General features: G+C 32.3%; 1 protein-coding gene across 5 annotated transcripts in view; it reads right to left on the reverse strand.

The window, feature by feature from the left end:
• LOC146531974 (protein dead ringer-like) overlaps positions 1-22,281 on the reverse strand; it is a 123,424-nt gene that overhangs the window by 91,284 nt on the left and 9,859 nt on the right. For 3 of the 5 annotated variants that reach the window (XM_085197207.1, XM_085197206.1, XM_085197205.1), the window contains exon 2: positions 2,731-2,763. The exons of 1 other annotated variant lie outside the window; for it this stretch is intronic. In XM_085197207.1, coding sequence (XP_085053333.1) covers positions 2,731-2,763 — 33 coding nt within the window. Of the gene's footprint in view, positions 1-2,715; positions 2,764-22,281 lie in introns of all 5 variants that reach the window. One more of the 5 variants, XM_085197209.1, reaches the window with a different exon arrangement.

Below are 22,281 nucleotides of genomic sequence, written 5' to 3' on the forward strand. Positions count from 1 at the left end.
TTCTTCTTTCTTCTAACAGAAGAGACATCATCAAAAAGAAGTTCAAGCAATTGCTTAGCTAATTTAACAAATATTGAGTTCCACATTATAAGAAACGAATAGGTATTAGAAATATAGGTTTATAGGTAATTAAAACTGCTACCTACAGTAATAAATGGTTTTACAATTATCTGTTTACATTGTTGTTGATTCCGTAAGAGACAATGGCCTGTGGTGTATCGTTAAAGGTTACACCGACTTTAATTACTAAGGTTTTGTGGTCCTCGTAAAGTTGGACCAGGAAACTCATGCTTTAACCGCAGATAGGTCACATGGCGAAATGGATGGCTTTGTAACTGTGTTTTTGAGTTAAATTCAGTAAATATAGGGAACGGAGTGTCTTTGGGTTCCTTTGCCAACATTGGGTTCCCTCTGCCTACCCTTCTTTATGCGAGATACAGCGTAAAGCTTAAAAGAATCTATGTTTAATTAAGAATTTTTCTATTGTCTGAAATTTTGCATAAGATTTAATAGAATTCGGTCAGTAAATTGTATCTTGGTTGAATTCAAAAGCCTCAAATGCGACGGAAAATAGGGGAACGGAGTGTCTAAACACTAGCTTCCCGTTACGAACGAAGCTAACACAAAAAATTGCACATTGACAGTATCATATCTCATAATCGTTTAAATAACAAGGCTCTGTTTATAAATCTCTTGCACCCGAAGCATCAGTAAGAGAGGAGCAGACTCGTTATCAATCACGTGCCGAGGATGTCGGGCAGTAGGTAGTGTATTGTCGCCTATCGACTATCGACATCATTAATTTAATTCGAATACCTTTGACTGACATCGATTCGACTGGCTGACTTCGAGCTTGTAGAGTTGAATTAAATATATGTTAATAACAGTTAATAGGTATATCTTTATTATAGCGTTGAAAATTACTTATGCTTAATTATAATGTTAGGAGGTACATAGATATTTTAAATATTTAATAACTGAAACCATTGGTTTTGAAAATTAAGATTTTACTCGTAAATATTAATAAAAACTTTAGTTTAATAATAAAATGTCATAATTGCTGCTTGAAAATTTAAATTTCTTTGAAATCTACTTAAAAATCATAATGTTAATCAAAATAATACGGTTTTTATTACATTTATAATATTCTTATCGACATAATCAACTTGACAAAAGGTAAACTGGTAATGAGCGTGTCTCAACAGAAATTTCAACAGAAAAAGAAATGAACGCATCAGCCAAGTTTACGTTAGCCTTCGAAGTCGCCCATCAAGACAAACATACAAAATCAATACGAACCCTTCCCGATAGCGACCAAATGTGATTTAAATAAAACAAAAAAAAGCCTTTTAATATTGACGATACGATTTTTTTTATTTAGGACGTGACATTCTGTCTGTCTGTTAAGGGAGATAGATTATACAATTGTGTTATTTTTTTTTAATGTTTTTTGTATTTGGATGCAAGGTACTGGATTCAAGGCATCGTCGTGGACAGAAGTTATAGAAGATAGTTTAATTATGCAAATTAAATTATATGCCCACGATTTATTTAGCATAATCAAAAAAGAACTAAAAACTAGGACTTTGATTTAAATCTATGTAATGTATTGGAAATGTAAAAGGTGTAATTGAAAATTTTAATAAGAGATGAAAACAAAGCCTGTAATAATTCAATGTTCAAGTAATTAAGAAGAATAAATAATTAAAGATTCTTAATTAATGAAAGATATTTCTTAATTTCATAACTACGAAATAGAGGTCAATTGGTCAACCATCTATAAGCATGTTATTAGAGTAATTTCTCGCCGTTTGGAAGGATTAGTTTAATTTTCTATTTCTTACTTGCATTCGCTTCCCGTTTTTTCCCGCGGTAGGCAGAAGGAACCTATTCAATAACTATCAAGATCTTCCGTACTGAGGTTACCGAGAAAATTTACTAGTACATTTCCTCTACTGGTAATCGAACCTACAACCGTCGCTAGATTGCTCTAGTCGCAACGTAGTTCCTCAGTTATAATTCCTAAAGAAACTTTATTTAGAATTGATTCTCGAAATTGCGCAAGCAGAATCGAATTATACTCTTGTATAGTTCTGATGGTACCTGCCAGATCCGTCAACCATCATTGTATTATGTTAATAATATATAGGTTTATTCACATCGGCCCACGCCAAATAAATCAAAACGATTCATGTATCTAAATCGTTATTATGATTTATATGAGATACAAAGATTACCGAGATGATATTTTTTGTGGGGGATATTGACGAGATATCATATTTAATCATTCGAATAAGTTTTACAAGTAAAATTAAATTTAGAAGTTGATTTTTGGTTTAGAAAAGCTAGCTTTTAACTGCGGCTTCGCCCTCAAGGTGAAAAGTATGTAATTAGAAGAGAACAAGTATAATATTAGTTTAGATATAGATCTGTTTACTTTGGGTATCAATTCTTCATATAATAATTCACTTAGAAAATGTATAAAAATTTGAACGGAACGGGATTTGAACCCACGCCACTTGGAAGCCGTCCAAGCGCTCTGACTCCTAAGCCATACGTTTTCAAAATATTATTTTATACGTTTTCTAAATAAGTATTTTTCTTTTCTAAGTGTGAAATAACACTTTAATAATATCAAAAAAGTTCCTGTTAGTTAGTTTAAATGTAAACGTGATTTCTACAATGTTAATTTTCTATTCTATTATATAGTAATACCTAGTATCTGCTTACTTCTCTTTTCAAACTAATCCCGCAATTCCAAATCTGCAACAACAAAATAATTTATTTTAAAATATATATATTAATTTCATAAAATATTTATTTAAATTTATATTTCCATTTCTTCGGCGTTAAGTTCCGCCAGTCAACACGCAATACCTCCAAAATACGGCGGAAAATGGGCAACGGAATGTCTTAACTCTAGGTTCCCTCTGCCTATCTTGGTGTGTGCGGGATAGAGCGTGAAGCTGTTTTTTTTTATTTAAATAAATTTATATATGTAAGTTAGGTCCCCAATGACGGTGTGTAAAAATAAAGGCTTAGACATGAATGGGTCACACTTTCGTTTCCGATTAAAGAGCCGCACCCCGCGGCGCGGGCGCATCCTATTTACAAACAATCGCGACTTAACACGCATTTGCCTTTATTAATTCTAAACACTAACACGTCAAGTCTAAATGTTTTGATTGTTAAAATACCCTCAAAAAAAGCAAAGAAGTTCTTAGTTTCCATTTTGTAATTACAAATCTATTGACATATTGTGACCTTATTTATAGTAATACTTAATTATAAAATATTTGAAAAAAATCTTCTCGATGTAACCCGTATATAGCAGGATAGGCAAAGGGAACCTAGTGTTAACTCTCCGCTAAATTCTCGAGGCATTACAAGTTGAGTGGAGAAACTCAACGCCACTTTTTGCCTAGACACCGGAATAATATTTAATTTCCTTGAATGGGAATCGAACCCATAACCTCAAACTTAATTAATCTAATATTTTATTTCTTATTACCCACATATATATCAAAGAAATACCTCATCCAAATCAGATAACACAAAATACGGATCGAACACAATAATTAATGAATAATTTCAACCACTATGACATGAAAGTAAGATCATTTCTTTAAAAATACCAATGCTCACATGCTCCGAATAAATGATACATCAATGCGGTGCTCGACGAAAGGGGCACTAAATCAAAATAATATTTTGACGTTTAACGCCGCAGAGCGAGCACCGTGTTTCCGCTAGATAACGCGATAACCACCTGTCAGGTTGGACTGTCGATGTCGGTAGCTTATTAATGGCTGTCGTCTTGTGGACTTATTGAAATGTAATAAACTGTTGTGCTGTTTAAATGATGTTTATAGTGGTGTGGTGGGGGTGGGCGGTTTTAGGACAATGGTTGTGGGTTCGATTTAGCGTTCCCAGACCGTTTGATTTTGGCGTGACGTTCTAATTTTTAGTCCAATATTAAATGCCCCGTATGTTTAGTAGGGTAGGCCCACTTTCCGCCCTTCTCAAAGCATTGCTTGATGAGTGGTGGAATTTAACGCCACGCTTTGCCTTGTTACCAGAGCGAGGAAATTTTTTTTTTTATTTTTATTGAAGATGGGTAAGCATTTGTCCGCTATCTCACCTGGTGGTAAGTGACGATGCGAACGATGGTGGAGCATGCTTAACCAGAAAATGTCTATTCACTCTTTCCTTGCAGACGGTCAGGTTATATTTAACGGGGAACAGTTGAGCAGGCAGGGAGTTCCACTCCTTAGCTGTTCTTATAAGGAAAGTGAAGGCGAAGCGCTGCGTACGAGAAGCAGGCACATCGATAACATATGGGTGAAACCCCAGCCTACGTCTAGTGCTCTGCTGATGGAAAGGAGAAGAGGGTATCAGGGTATAAATATATTAAATAAATCATCCTCGAGTGGGAATTGCACCTACACCCTTCGCGTTTACAATCGCACACGTTGCACCACTACGACCTTAATCTTTGCTTTCATCATTCAATTCATTCATCTATATATATAAAATCGAAAGGTCACTCACTCATCACGAAATCTCAGAAACTACAAGTGCTAGGAATCTCAAATTTTGCATAGGAGTTACTAATAGGGCGTAGGTGCTCGCTAAGACGGGAATTTGCAATATTCGACTTCTAGGGGGTTGTTTTTGGGGTCGAAAGTTTGTATGAAACTCCGTTACTACAAATGCTAGGAGTCTCAAATTTTGCATAGACGTCACTAGGACGTAGTCATGGAGACAGAAATTAATAATAACATAGTTCACGCGGGTGTAACCGCGAGCGGGCCGCTAGTTCAATATATTTATAAAATCGAAAGATCACTCACTCATCGCGAAATCCCAGAAACTACATGTGCTAGGAATCTCAAATTTTACATACGAGTTACTTATAGGACGTAGGTGCATGCTAAGACGGGAATTTGCAATATTCTACTTCTAAGGGGTTGTTTTTGGGGTTGAAAGTTTGTATGAAACTTCGTTACTACAAATGCTAGGAGTCTCAAATTTTGCATAGACGTCACTAGGACGTAGTCATGGAGACAGAAACTAATAATAACATAGTTCACGCGGGTGTAACCGCGAGCGGGCCGCTAGTTCAATATATTTATAAAATAATTAAAATCCCATACTTAATTTATAGTTAAACTTTATACACAAAATTTAAAGATAATCTAATTATATTTGCAACACATCAGTATTTCACGGAACAATGGAGCGCCCACGCGACGTCTGGCGCAAAACGCTCGCATCTAATTTACATTTACAAATGTTAATATGCCTTATAGGATTGAAATCGAAACCAGATCAAAAGTCTTAAAAGTCTAACACTTTCATTTTTTTACCATATATGTATATTAATATTTTTTTATTGTCACGCTCTATCCCGCAAACAGCAAGATAGGCAGAGAGAACCTAAAGTTAAGACACTCCGTTCCCTATTCTCCGCCAAATTCTGGAGGAATTCTGGATACTCGACACAAGAACGAAGAAAATGGAAATATTGAATTCATTTCCCCGAATCAGAATCGAACTTAGAAACTGTCGCTTTTACAATCACACTTTGGTCCCCTGCGCCATGACTGGCCTCTACTAAAAAGGATGTTATTTTCTAAGCCATAAGAATAAAAATCGTTTGTTTATTTTTTTATATAATACGAAAAGGGTTTTTTGGGACCACACACGCTCGCCGTCATCATCCCTAGAACAACACACCACTTACTACTTTACGACTAGGGATATCTCGTGGCAGTGGCACTACTTAGGCTCGTATTTATAAATCGCTCTCAAGTCTGAGATCGATCTTGAGATGCCGTTTTCATTCATAGATATATAATTTATGAAATTTATATTATTAATATTTTTATTTAATTATCAGATGTATGACATTTTAATTTCTTAAATTCTTCTTTTTCTTATTAAATTAATAATTAATTAATTCATATCGCGTACGTTTAGTTTTAATTAGTGTCACGCCATCAAAAAATTGAGGATGTTGGTTTAACCAAATTTTCTAAAAGGTACCTTTAAAGATCCATGATAAGTGGATTCTAAGTTAATTATATTATCAGCAAAGCGTCTAACAAGCGCGACGGTTGCGGGTTCGATTTCCACTCAGAAACTGTATAATTTAATTTCCTCTTTCTTGAAACAGTTGATTTGAGTTGAATTTCACAAAAAAGTAAATAAAATAAATATAAGTGTACATATAAAGAAATATTATAATGTTTTCTTAGAAGCCTATACCTTCATAACCTTTTCACGTGCTAATAGATAGACCTGAAGCAATATTTATTTGAATCTCCAAATAATCGGTGGTTTAAAAAACACTGGTATGCATTAGCGAACAAAGTAAACTTCTTCGGGACTTCGGGCAGCTTTGAGCGTTTTTTTTTCATATTGGTTAAAAAATACGGTTTTTGTAGATTACATAGTACAATTAACTTTCATGTCTTTCTCAAAATATATTATATAATTTTTGATGATATGCCAAAAAAGAATATGTGAGTAATTTTAAATAGTTATTTATATATTATTATTATTTCCTGGTTCTAGTAAACAAAACGTAGAGTTCTGCCACTTAATACCATACATAATATCTCGAAAATTGGACGGTGCGTGGGGAACGTAGTGTCTCAACGCAAACCATGAGTAATTTTTTTTTACTTTATTTTTCGTCACATATATATATTTTACAAGTATCTTTATCGACCCCAGTAATACAATTATCTCCTTCAGCGATTCGAACTTACAACCATCACGTCCTAAGTATTACAATTTACAACAAAATTATATTTTTCCATTCATAATAAATAAATTATTAAATACATTTAAAAAAACATAAACAAATGTAAGTAATAATTAAATGTAAATGAATAAACATAAGACGTAGGCGATGCCAGCACCCGCGGACACCCTCTGGCACGTAACTCAGTGTTATTTACATTTTTATTGCGACTGCCCACCCCTTGTGAGTTGTACTGCTAAGTATTTCCATGTTAATTCTATTATAGCTCTTGTATTTTAATGTTAGTTAATTATATTTTAAGATTTATAATGAAAAAAATCTTTATTTATTCCACATATTTAACTTTTCACATAGACGACATTGTCAGAAATGGACTAAATTAAAATGGGAGCATACGGGAAGCACTAGCTTTGAAATAAAAAAAGAATTATCAAAATCAGTTCACCCAGTCAAAAGTTCTAAGGTAACAGACATAAAAAAATAAAAGTCGAATTGATAACCCTTTATTGAAGTCGGTTTAAAATTAGATACACAAAAATAAAAACAATAGATATAATTTTATATTTATCTAAGTAGCAGATAAATAAAAAATTAAAGCTGATAATTAAGAAAAAAATTAAAAAAAGTACGGACCACGTGCCTGTAATGTAATATTTAATAAAAAATATATTTAGAAAGAAGCATGTACTGACCGTAAACTCAATTTTTTTTTTCAAATATAACACACAACTAAAATCTTTTTAATAATAATAGTTATCTATTACATTATCAAATCGCCATTTTGACAATATCAACACACCCAAATGATACAATATACTTAAATATGTAGATATTATTTTATAAAATATTAAGTTTGTTCACAGGAAGAGGCGTGGTGCCACCAAGTTAGTGGGTTCTACGAACTGACGGACGTTGCGATGCTTGAAAACACCTTGAGATAAATAATTTTATAATATATTTTATATAATTTTAAACTAAAGATTTTATATTTTCTCTTACTGTTGTAAATTATTTATTTATACATCGTTTTAGATATAAAATTACTAGTGGACCCGAACGCGGCTACGCCCGCTTGAACTATACGAATATTTGTTAAATATATTTATGAAATTATTTTCAGTTTTCAATAGAGAGATGCGTTAAGCAAGCTCATTTTGGGTGACGTTTTCTAACAAAAACTTTGCAAATCGTTGCTTAGCAACGGTCTCATAGCTACGGTTGTTATTTACATGGCGGAATAAATTGCATGTCAAATTAATAAGTATTTTAATATATTAGTATATATCGAGAATATTACTAATATGAGAAAAAAAAGTATCCTATATGTTTATCCCGCGACCGTCAAGTATCTCTATATGAGTATTTTATCACAATTAAATTAGCGGTTTGGCCCTGACTGCGTAAAAGACAGACAGACAGAGTTACTTTCGAATTTATAATATAGGTATGGATTAAATTAACTAATATTTTAAACACATTTTTTATAATTATAACTTATATTTAATAAAGCTACATCTATATAATAAAAACAAAACATCAAAATCAATAGTATAATGATTTTAAAATACTTTTTTAAAAGAAATAATTTCCAGTTCACTCAAAGAGTACTCCAGTCAGAAATGGCTACTGTATTTACGGGACCACACAAGACAAAGCAATTGTGTGACAACATTACTTCGAGTGGAGAAGGTAAATAGTGGGGGCGGGATCCGTGACGCGGGGCTTGAACCTATATGGGGGGCCTGTTCGATTGTTTATATCAATTAATTGAATAAATACTATAATTGAGGCCGTCGTGATGGTTGTCAGTTCGATACCCATTCGTGAGAATGGTTTATTATTTATTAATATATTCATCTCTTCGCTCTTTTTTTTCGCTCTTGCATCAAGGCAAAAGCGCGGTGTTCGGTTCCACAACTCAACACATAAAGCTTTGAAAAATTCGACGTAAGTGGGAAACGGAGTTTCAATACTGGGTTCCCTCTGCCTACGGTGATATATGCGAGGTTATAAAAAATATCACAACAATCTTTAAGCAGAAAACTCTGTCAGATATATCATATAAATTATATTATAACTTTTAATAAAACATTCTACTTTTGAGTAATAATATCTTATTTTTTTATATAAAATACTAATGTTATAAAAAAAAGGGTTTATATTTAATTTCCATAATAAAACACAAGTCAACCTTCCCGACGTGTACCCATATTGACAAACACAAGAGGTTACGGGGACCCCACCGGTGGTATCAGCAAGTCTAATAGAGCTGAACTTGCCAGTCATTATAGGGCTTATTCCATTTCACGGGTAAATAAAGAGTTTCATTAAAAACTATTATACTTAGAGATTTTATTTAATTAATAACGATAATAAGATAAACAAACATTAATAATTAAGAAATATATTATAACTAAGTTTTTTCATAATAATATTAAATATCCTTACAATAATTTCTACTTCAATCTAAACAAATTTCAAAATATGGCGTAATACACTGTTTCAGTCATAAAATATGACAAATACATAATTTATTCATATTTTATAGATCCATTGTCAATACAAAATATATTTTATAGATAGCATTATCAGAAACAATAACTGTTTTATGGACATTCCGTTACTCTACTTAGATATACGACGCTAATTCTACCGTTTACTGAAATACTTAGCAATATGTAATTGGATTTTCCAATAGTTCAGGTTTGAAATCATTATTAATAGTTTTTCCTCAATAGAAATTATAAAACAAATATTGATAAAAAGAATTGTCGTAGATATACTTTCTTAGGTTTTGTTAGTTTTTCTTGAGATTTGATGGGTATATCTTGGCTTAGCACGGTGGAAAGCAAGCTTAAAAGGCGCTTAAAACGAGCTGTTGCTACTGATTTACACAATGAATTGATCATTGTTATTCGGGTTATATTAATTTACATTTAATACAATATAAGGATGGTTTCTATTATAATTTTAATATTTTTATTGAATATATAATTGAATTAATTAAATAATAAGATACTATCATCTTTATAGACTATAAATATAAAAAATCTGATAGTGAGTTAAAATTGTACCCCACCGACAGCATTTTAGGGTTGATTTAAGAAATAAATATTGGCCGCTTTGACCAAACGGAAATAAGCAATAGTATCTCCACTCTTAAACCACTATATAAATAACATTTATTTAAATAATAAGAGATAATTAATAATCAATGATTTGCTGTTATTTATTTACTTACGTACGCTGTAAAGATACTAGTGTTAAGACACTCCGCTGCCTCCGCACTGCGTTTGGCGTCGACACCAGAGCAAAAATATCATGGCCTGGCCTCATTCATTACCATAAAATAAAAGATAAATAATCTCAAAACAACGATATAATCAAACAATTATAACTTCATTTACAACTAACGACTGAAACGATTTCCCATCGATTTCCAATACGAATCAGGCCGCACCACACATAATAAAGAGACCAAGTTAATTAGCATACGCGATAAAAGAACCTCCACTCGAAACGTTTCATATTAAAAACACGTCCACTTAACAATTAGAGAAACGAGCGAACGATAAAATAATAAAAAGTTTCTTTGTCATTAAAAACATGCGACGTTACAATAATATACGTACGTTGACCAAACGTCACAAAAACGAAGATGGCCGAACCGCAAATCAATATGGCGGCCGATAATTATTCTCTTCATATTATTATTATTATTATATTAATATTAATATTGTACCTAAACTTTATTATTGTTAAGTCGTAAACGTAGCAATAAAATTAGCAACGTTTTGTCTCGGTGTATAATTGTATATGTTTTATATTATGTTTATACTTATAATGATATATATTTTGTATATCGCGTCATTGTTATTAATTATTTTAGTGGAGAATCTATTATTTATTGTTCTTTTTTATATAAAAAAAACAGTTAGTAAAGTGGTAGGTGTACTAACAGCTTGGTGTGTACCTTTCAATCTCAAGGATATTCAAATTTAAGAAGTACAATCAAATTCTTTGACAGTTCAAAAGTCAACAACAAGAAAAACCCATATTTAATATTTTCATTTCGCACTAATAATCAAGGCCGCTAATATATTATTAAAACATTATTTTATATATATTATACAAACAATCACACGAATAATAAATTACAATAACAATTTGTCGAATTCCCCACTTGTCAATCAAACGTACACCTAGCGTGGATATAACAATATCATTAGATACGAGCGTTAAACCAATCTAAATGACGCAAATGGCGAGCACAAACATCTATTCAGAATATCGAGAATTCAGAAAACAATTTTTCGTCATACATATTCGTCATTGACTCGTTACAACCTAAAAACTTCATATGGCAACAAAAAGCGAAACGGGCCGCATCACCAACTCGAACCACCGATTGAGAAACCCAATTTGAATAACAATCAATAAATTAATGTACCACCGTAATTTATTCATAAGCGGGAGTCTGTGACACACCGACGCGACGAGCGTTGAATCCAAATGATATTTTATAAAATGCGCCTTTTCAACTCACCATTATGGCGGACGGCGGCTATGTAATACTTTTCTTAACGTATCATCATTATCGAGGCATCACAATGGCGCTTTGAGCGAGTCGCTTAAGTCCACTAATCTCTCTTTACACGTAAAAACGGACGAGACGGAATGAGTTTCTCGTGTTGGAATAATTAGTCTGCAATTGAAAGCGTGCTTTATTTCAAGAGACCGGACAAAATGGACACGACACGGTTGGGCAACGGTAAAACACTTTCACGAATACAATAATCGCTTGGAAGGATTGTCGACTCCGAAACGGACGCCCTTTTGTTAGTAATGTAACATGGAGTGGATATTTGAATATTTGAATAGTCTGGTAGCGACATAAATAGCATCTCGTTAATTACCGACTGTAATCACATTTCGCCAAACGCGTTACGACACACATGTCCCATCCCTTCGCCGTTCTATATTTAAATATTATTTAGGCGGGAGCGAGCGCCACGCTCCCTGTCGCGATAGAATCGAAAATAATTTATGGATCTTTGTCAGACAGACATTGGAATCGACGTACGAGTATTCTTATAATGAATTTATTTATATACAATACACATACAGTAATAATATAAATATATTATTTTAATATTGAACTTAATCTATATATATAAAATCGAAAGGTCACTCACTCATCACGAAATCTCAGAAACTTGTAGTGCTAGGAATCTCAAATTTCGCATAGGAGTTACTTATAGGACGTAGGTGCTCGCTAAGACGGGAATTTGCAATATTCGACTTCTAAGGAGTTGTTTTTGGGGTTAAAAGTTTGTATGAAACTTCGTTACTACAAATGCTAGGAGTCTCAACTTTTGTAGGACGTAGTCATGGAGACAGAAATTAATAATAACATAGTTCACGCGGGTGCAACCGCGAGCCGGCCGCTAGTAATAATATAAAAGGATTTATGAATCCATAAAAATAGTAATATGTAAATAGAAAAAAAATATAGCAAGTTACAATATTTATTTAACACATACTACCCCTTTTAGCGTTAACCTATGTTTAGACAAACCTAAAAATGTTGACATAGGCTTATATTTTTAACAGTATTCGTATTTTTAACTGGTGCTAAAATTAATACACATTCGTTTTCGGATCATATTTCGAAGGTGTAAATCATCAGAATATTAACTGTTGAAGTTTGTAGTTACATCATTAAAGAAAATAAGACAGCTCTAAAATATTGTTTTACTCTTATCTGTGCAGTCCATGGTTAATGAAGATTATATACAAGAATAAATAATTAATGATTTATCAATGCAACATTTTTTTTATTATTATTTAGATAGAAGGATATTTTTATCTAACAAAAAATATTAAATGTAAAGTAAATTCTTATTTTTTTTTAAGTAAGAAACTATTTCTCACATAAATTAATATTTAATCTGTGGTTATAATCAATATGAACAAATTCGCCCAGGACCACTGAATTTATTCGCGTGAGGTCACGATCGCCCAAAGCGTGATTCCAAGTCTCTGGCGATACATTTATTAAGAAAATGTTCCATTTTTTTTGATAATATACTTAATTTACACTAATAACATAATATTATATAATTTCTTAAATTATTTAGTCATAATAAAAAAATAACAATTTCGCTTATTTCGTTCAATTTTATTAAATTAGTAAAGAAGTTTTGTTTCATAAAATAATTTTAAAATTTTCTCATAGATCTACATATATAAAATAATTACACAGTAAATTCACAATGACAATTTCATTTAAAACGGATCATGTATGTATAGCGCAAAAATTGATAGCAAGAAAAAATTTACTGATCTTCAACAAAACAAACTTTTAATATTAATTTTCCCTTATTAAACAAATATAAAAACCTTCAGATAAGATAAGATAAGAAATTTCTACTAGAATTATGTTTCGCGTTTATACAGGTATTTAGATACGCCAGAGGGGAACAGAAGCCGCTATGGCAAATTGATGGCTGTCAGTTTCCTCACAATTAGAATCAGCTCGCCGATCGAGTCAGTTTTATGGATCGTGAGAATCGATTATTGTCATTATTCGATTAATGCCGCTAGCGAATTTTTGTGATGATAATTTAAATCGATTTAAGTAACGACAAAATTAGGTAACATATTTAAGGAGCATATAAATAATTCTATAAAAAAACATCTAAGCAAAAATTTTAGATGCGGTGTCTTAAATCTATTGTAGTCGAATATTATGTTTTTTAGCTTCATTCTCCATATCCCGCATGTATCAGGATAGGTCTTTCTCCACTCACCACTTTCCGCCGAATTCTGGAGGGATTGTGTTGAGTGACAGAACTCAAAGAAATGGAAATAATAAAATTTTCATTTAATATCAATGGATACCTAGTCAATTTTTACGATATCTTATAACCTAACCTATAAAATAAGTAGGAATATATCGCGAAAACAAAACTCTTGTCTCAACATCGGATTTTATATATTCGATCTAGTTTAAAAATAAAAAAGTAGTGAAGAAACAATGCAATAAAACTGTTATAGACATAAAAACAAAACACTATCTCGATTTGATTACACCAATTATTGCGTACAGCTGCGAGATTCCTCTTGAGAAAAACAATCAACTGCCAATCACGAGTCCCGAGATATCGCACGAATTCTCACCATTATTGATGTCTTGACACGCTATCTATAATAATTATAAATATAAAAGAATATTTATTATTTGTTACGTTTAAATTTTTATTCATTTTCTACGAAAATTAGTAAATATGTAAAGAATTTTAAACGAGTGACCAATACTTTAGTTAACAAAATTGTTGATAATTAAGATGTCTTGAAAGATATTATTATTTCAGATATATTTAATATTTTAACAGTAATGTAATAACAAGTAGATACTTATAAGATAATAAAATGTAAAATAAAATACTTCGGAAAGTGGGGAATGAAAGTGTCATAATGGGAACGGAGTGTCTGAACACTAGCTTTCCAGGTTCCTGCCTACCTAGCTACGTGCAGGATATAGCAAGAAGTTAAAATAACCACGACCGGCTCTTCATCAATCAATTGTTTTGCTTCAATTAATAATTAATAGAAGAGAATAAAATTGTGTTATTAACTCTCTACCGTGAGAAAATGAAAGAGTGTAGAGTTGAAATATCTCTAGATATAGAATGGTAGGGCTACCGTTTAATAAGGATCGATTTGATATAAATTACAATAATCAGGCTTCTTCGATCGCTCCGAGAGAAGGCGGTTCGATGCTGCACGCAACAAGCACAATTTGTTTTCTTTATAATATCTTTACTTAGAAATGTAAATTTAAAGTCTCCCATATAATGACTTACCAATTTTGAATAAAAGAAATTATGAAATACCTACTTTTTATTTTGCTGGTTGCTATATAAAATTAAAAGTAATGTAGGACGTCCTCCAGCTAGATAGGGTGACGATATTCGCAAAGTGGCGGGCAACGGCTGGATGCGAAGAGCTGAAGATCGAGCTCAGTGGCGTGCCATTGGATAGGCCTATGTCCAGCAGTGGACGAGGACAGGCTGATGATGATGATACAAAATTGTTTAATGATTTATATGTATCATGATTTGTTGTCTACAAAAAAAACTGCTTCACGCTTTATCCCGCACACAGCATGGTAGGCAGAGAGAACCTAGTGTTAAAACACTCCGTTCCCCACTTTCTGCCGAATTCTGGAGGCATTGCGTGTTGAGTGGCAGAATTCAACGCCGCGTTTTGGCTACGATATTCGTAAATATATTTTTACTATATTGAAACTAACTAAATAATTTTCGCATTTTACTTCTCAGCCTCAGCCAGCCATTTAAAAAAACAACAATCTATAAACTGACTTCACTTACAATAACATAATGAAATGATTAATTTTTCCTCATATAAATTAATAGTTGTCTCTTCTAAATTACAATAACATAAGAAATCAAATTAATAGTTCTAAAGCGTCGGCCACAATAAATATAATTAATTAAGACCATATACAGAGAGAGAGATTCACTTAAGTTTGTATAGCGATGACTTCTAAGTCTTTGTGTGACAAGTGAGAAGGCGCCGCTGCGGTGATATCTTTATTCTTTATATTTAATGATATAAATTTTGAATGTCACGATGTTTCGATTTATCTCTTAATCAAAATACGGAATCGCTAGTACCTACTAGCTTAGTAATTATATAAATGTTAATTGAATTTCATACCTTTTTATTAGAAACTAGCGGGCCCGTGCGAGGCTACGCCCGCTTGAAATAGAAATCTTAATAAAGAAATTGAAAACTAAAGATTCAATCAATTCAGTAAAAAAGTTGTATAAAATAACTGTGACGACAATTAAATTGGCATAACTTTTTTATTTATGAACCGATTGTAATAAAAAAGATGTTTTCGGAAGCTTGCCAGAATCCAATAGTGAAAACCGCATCTAAATCGATTTAGCCGATGAGATTAGCGATAACAAACGCACAGACAAGCAGACAAAAATTAAAAAAACATCATTGTTTTGGGTTCTATTACGTTAACGAAGGTTCCCAATAACATTTTTTTACATATCTTCCAAGTACAGACATCGTCGCTCGTAGGATTTTATGAAAAGTATAGATAAAATAAAATTTACGAAACCAAAAAGTGCATAACTAAAAATACATTCAATATAGAAATTATTGAACCTACGACCCCCGTATTAAATAAACTTGATGACCACTGCGTCGAACGCGAGATAACATTCATTATAAATATCAAGAGTTGCCTAGTTATCATGGGACAGATATCCTCTCATTACTATTAATAATATCTCATGTTATACTGGAAATATCAGTGGGCGATACCAAAGCTAAACACGGGAAGTTGCCCCCGTAATATGCATATAATTTTATGGTGTCTCTTTAAAAAATAGTGTTATTTCACTTCGTTATAAATAAATAAAATATAAGTATTTTTTAGGTCTGTTGCTAATAGTGATATGAGTTGTTATTCCCTATGTTAGCTACACAAGTGCTGTAACGCGACAGTTGTGGGTTCGATCCCCACTCGAGGAAGTGAAATATTTATTTACGTTTATATTTCGATTTCTTCTCTCTGGTGTCGAGACAAAGGGCGGCGTTGAGTTCTGCCACTCACCACGCAATGTCTCCAGAAGTCGGCATAAAGTGGGGAACGGAGTGTCTTAACACTAGGTTCCCTCTGCCTACCCTGCTGTGTGTGGGATATCTACAGGGTGAAGCTGATTTGATTTTTTTAGTATCCTTTATTACGCTATATAACTTTTTATATTCTTCCCGTATGGTATAGCAGGGAACCCGAGAACCCAGTGTTACCTCACTTTCTGCAGAATTCTGGAAGCATTGCGTGTTGAGAAGCGGAACTCAACATCAAATTACTATTAATCAACAAGCCATATCACCACACCAAGTGCATCTTATATTAAATATGGTAAAAAAACCTATTGAAGTCACGCGCCGGTAGCGCCCTATGTGAGTACAAGCCTTTTTCATCTTGTAACTGATATCATGCTGCAACTACTTTACGGCAAAATTATATTTTTTTTCAGCTTTAGGTTGTATTCCGTATGTAGTAGGGTAGGCAGAGGGATTATAGTGTTGAGACACTCCTGTCTCCACTTTCCGTCGAATTTTCGAGGTATTTGCGTTCAGTTGCGTTGGTAGCAAAGCGAAGAAATGAAATTTTAATACAAACTGAAATACCCCAAGAAGATTTAATAATATTCTTCTTTTATTAGGACTATGTAATTAAGTTAAATATTTTGTACAATTTTTTTTGTGTTATTTATAAAGATAAAGAGAAAATGAGTGACCTAGTGTTAAGAATTCCGTTCTTCATTTTCCGCTGAATTCTAAAGTTATTGAATATTGAGTGGCAGAACTAAACGCCGTCCTTTGCCTTAATACTATAGCGACGAAATTAAAATATGACTTATTCTATTTCCTCGATTGTGAATGGAACCCACAACCTGTAACGTTTACACGCTTATGCCCCTGCGCCACTACAGGAACCCATAATATTATATTATTAGTTTATTTATTAGTTAAATATAAACTATTACAATTTTAACAATAAATAAGGTTACTTTTAATATTCAGCAAAAAAAACAATAATAGTTCTAACGACCAAGTAACGGTACTGGACCAATGATGACCAATGTCAAACAAATAGACCGCTGTACTGTGATACAAGCGTCTTAAGAGTTTATGGTGTTATTAAAAAATATATATTTGTAGGCTAGAAACTAGATATATTATATATTATACTATTTAAATATATTGTTAAAAATGAAAAAAGTTAAGTAAAAAATATAAAATTGCGTAATAATTGTGTAAAAAGCACAGTTGTGTAAAAATTTATTAAATTTTAAGTATTGTATTGGTTTAATGTATACACATACGCAACGGTCTCTTAGTGTAAAAGTATTGAAGACTATTCATTATAATGCCATACTTATATAAGTTTTTTTTTTTTTTTAATATAACATTTTTATATATTATTATAAATTTAAATACAATTCAATTGTAGGTAACTAGAGATTCGATTTTTCAATATTAGTTGTAATAATAAAAATTCAAAATATTAAGTTATGATATAAATTACAACCAAAGTAATATCAATAATATAATTATCATAATAAAACATTTACAATAAACCAGCAAATCATAAAATATATATAAAACGTAAGACGAAATACTAACAAATATAAATATTTACGTAAACAAGATCAACACTCACCGTCCGCAGTAAATCGAAAGTGACGAGAAGGAAATACCCTGATAAATTCTCGGTAAGACATAACTATTCAAAATTACGGATTTAAATGCGACATTTAAATTGTTTTATTTACATAAATAAATTTCTTTTATCTTATGTGACTAATAAATTTTAATTACAGGTAGATATAGCAATGGGAACTAAGTACTAATATTAACTCTTATAATAAATTATTTGTGTAAAAAAAATGAAATCTTATGCAAAATGGCGCAATTCGGCCATTTTACTTTACGTTTTAAGTCATAATTGACAACATTCAGATGGATTTTTTTCTTAATATTTTATTTTTTTTAAAATTTCTTTCTGCGTCTGATTGATAAATAAAATGCATGATGCATAAAAAGTAAGTATTAATAATAATTTTGTACCAAATAGTTAAATAAGGTGATTTTTTTAACCAAAATTAGTTATGGTTTAAATTGTTTTGTTTGTAAAAAGAAACGGATTACTAAATCAATATATTTGTACTGCACACACCAAACTTGAAATTTTATTAATAAGTCCTTACCGAAGTAAGAGCTAATTATTAAATTTCCCCAAGAAAAAAAACCCATACCAAATGATTTCTAACAATTCAACGATACAAAACCATAAAACCAACAAATACTAAACCGATATTCAATACCAATACATACATAAATACATAGAAATCTTTCAAATCAAATAACATCTCGTTAATAGGTCGGCGCTTGTGATGTTAAAGTCAACAAAATGGACACGGTTTGTCGACATCATCTATACTCGATGTTGGTAAATACTAACGGAGATGAAAATTATTTAACTATTACGCAATTTTGTAGGATTATTGCGATTTTGTTGGTTATACATCGTTTAGGTGTCGATGAGTGTTTTAGGGGTTATGTCATATGTAAATTATTTTCATAACATGATGTATAGAAATGTAAGGTATTTGATTGAGCAGCGGAACACAACGCCGCGCGTGTTTATGGGAACGGGGAAATGGAAATCGTTAAAATATTATTATTCTCCTTATACCTATAGCTTAGTTCTTGCTCCACGACAGGCTCTGCTAGATTTTACAGTCAAAATTACAAATATAAAAATTTATGAAGCAAGAATTTCGAGAAATTTATGAAAAAGAATTCAGCGAATTTCTAATAAAGTAAAATAATTTTTCAAACTAAAATTTATTACTTATCTGTAATTTATTTCAAATGACACAAAGAGTTTTACGAGAAACAGAAAATGATTTTTAAAAAGTAATTTCGTTTTGTTGTTATTATTAAACATGCGATTTGCAAGAATCACTTAAGTAAGAAAACGGAAACATTGAAAGAAATAAAAAAAAGAAAATACAAGATATTATTTCGCCCTTAATTCAGCTGCCTGAAAAACACCTGCCCTGATGAACATACACTACTTTTATTTCCCCACTCGTTTTACTACTCCCAAAACGACCGTTCTTATTTGATCCCTACTATACTACTTAGTTCTCCCTACATTTTATTGTACCAGTACCAGGACTCCTGCTCCTGGGACAGGTCAGGATATGCTGTTCAGGTTTAGTGGTACGTTTTAGTGGTAGTAAATAATTAACCGGATAATTTGATGGAGGAAGCTGTTTTCGTGAAGTGTTTATATGTGTTTTGTATATTGGATGACGAGAAACGATGTATTTTTTTTTCTTCGTGTTTTTTGTTTTATTGTAATTAACCTTCTAAAAAATCAGCTTCACGCTGTATCCCGCACACAGCAGGGTAGGCAGAGGGAACCTAGTGTTAAGACACTCCGTTCCCCACTTTCTGCCGAATTCTGGAAGCATTGCGTGTTGAGCGGCAGAACTCAACGCCGCACTTTGCCTCGACACCAGAGCGAGGTAATGGAAATATAAACGTAAATAAATATTTCACTTCCCCGAGTGGGGATCGAACTCACAACCGTCGCGTTACAGTCACACTCTTATGCCGCTGCGCCACGACGGTATCCACAATGAATCATAATATAATATAATTAGCATATATAATATAAGAAAAGAAAAAACAAGTCACTAACTCGATTAAATGAATACTTCACCGTTCACCATCAATGTTTTGATACTAATGATTCTAGCACTTATTCGGTTTCACTCGAGACGTAACTCGATAGCTGCGTATTGATATCGAATCGATATTTCTGCTTTGATTTGACTTTTACTATGTTTCTATTCAAACGTTTTATATTCGATGTTTTATAACTAATGTAATTAATATATTTATTATATGTAATGAAATCGCTGGTGTAAAAGTGTTCATAAATTGTAAATAAATAGGTAAAATTATTATAGTATTTTTGTCAGTCTTCAATTAAATTATTTTTAACTTCTTTTGTAGGAAATCATTGATTAACTTAAAAATGTTGTTGAATAACTTTTCAATCGGAAATGTTAGAATTTACTTATGTTAAGTATTTTATATACATACAACTGAAATATTTACAATTTATACCTACTTCCACATCTACAAAATTATAAAGTGGAAAAGCTTAGCAGGACACGCTAATCTGAGGAACCTAATAGTAGTTCGATTAGAAAAAAAAAATGAATTAGGTATAGTGTGAACAGTAGCAGAACACAACGCTGCGCTTTAGGCGATGAGAAAAAAATATTAAAATATAATCTATCCCCAAATGGAGATCGAACCCACAACCATTGCGTTTATATTCAGACTATATACCACTGCCACATCTTGGCATGCCATTAACGTAACCACTACCAACATGCAAAACAAAAAAAAATGCCACCAAAAAAAATTTTTTTTAGAACTACCCTCACAAAATGACCATATCAAAACATATCTAATATCGGTAAACAAGAAAACGTCTAATTAACCACATAATCCCCTGATATCAGTGTAAGTACGTACTACGGAAGCTCCTTAACACTATCAGGTTGCCATCGATCCTCATACCGCGGTGTCATTTACAATGTTAGTGACATGCTTATTAATATTAAGACATTACAATGTTGCCAGTTATGAGGCGGCGTGGGGCAGTGACACAACCGATAAGTTGCGGGTTCGATTCCCACTTGAGGAAATTAAAAAATAAATATTTTTATTTCTTCAAGATACTCAGTTCCCAAACTTGGAGTCAGTTATGAGGCGGCGTGGCGCAGTGACACAACCGACAAGTTGTGGGTTCGATTCCCATTTGAGGATATTAAATATTTTCATTTCTTCAAGGCACTCCGTTCCCAAACTCGTAGTTAAGAAACTCCATACATCTTTTGATATATACAAACAATAATGATGATAGCCAAATAGATAGCCTCCTTATGTATATAATTTTAGCTATACGCTGCATAGCAGGGCAGAGAAAACCTAATGTTAAGACAATCTGTTCCCCAATTTCCCTTGAATTTTCATGACGAGTGGCAGAACTAAACGCCGCACTTTGACCAGAGGAAAGAAATGAAAATATTAATAAATTATAATTAAATTCCTTGATTGGGTATCGAACCCCCAACCGACCACTACCACTGAGTCAACAGCCTCAAATAATAAATTAAACAATATATTGCAAATCCATATAACACCGAGAGCTTTCACCTGAAAGCTTACAAACAACGTCATTAGTAACACGTTAATGATGCTTCATGTTCCCAATACAATGCTTGTGATGCGTCTAATGATAATTATTTGTATTTTAATTTTAATATTTATAAAATAAGATATTTAAATTATAATTATTAATTATAAATAAACCCGTTGGTCCGGTCGTCGTTGATGGGACTCTTGTGGGTTCGATTCCCAGTAGCAGGAGTGAATTATTCTTTATTAATATTTTCATTTTTTCGCTTTGGTACCAATAGCCAATGCCTCGAATTCGGCGGAAAGTGGGTAACGAAGTGTCTTAACACTACGTTTTATCTGCTTATCCTGCTGTATGAGGGATACAGCGTAACGCTGAAAAACTTCAGAGATATTTGTTCTAATGTATTTAGAATGTAATATAAGTCCAGAATCCTATGGCTAGAGGGGTTCAAGGTATAGGGTTTGGACATCGAGCAAGATTTACTTAGAAACAGTGCGGCGTTGAATTCCGCCAAATAAAAGTATAAAAAATGGAAAAAACAAATTATCTTTTCTTTTTAAATTAGTTATTAAACCAAGTATATAATTGTGTAATTCAAGATTATAAATTTAAAATGTTTCCAAAATATTGCCATTGGCAATCAGCCCATGGTTAATTG

Source organism: Heliconius melpomene, chromosome 14 (assembly GCF_056956725.1).
Source record: "Heliconius melpomene rosina isolate 202511_hmr_F chromosome 14, ASM5695672v1, whole genome shotgun sequence".
Taxonomy (NCBI): domain Eukaryota; kingdom Metazoa; phylum Arthropoda; class Insecta; order Lepidoptera; family Nymphalidae; genus Heliconius; species Heliconius melpomene.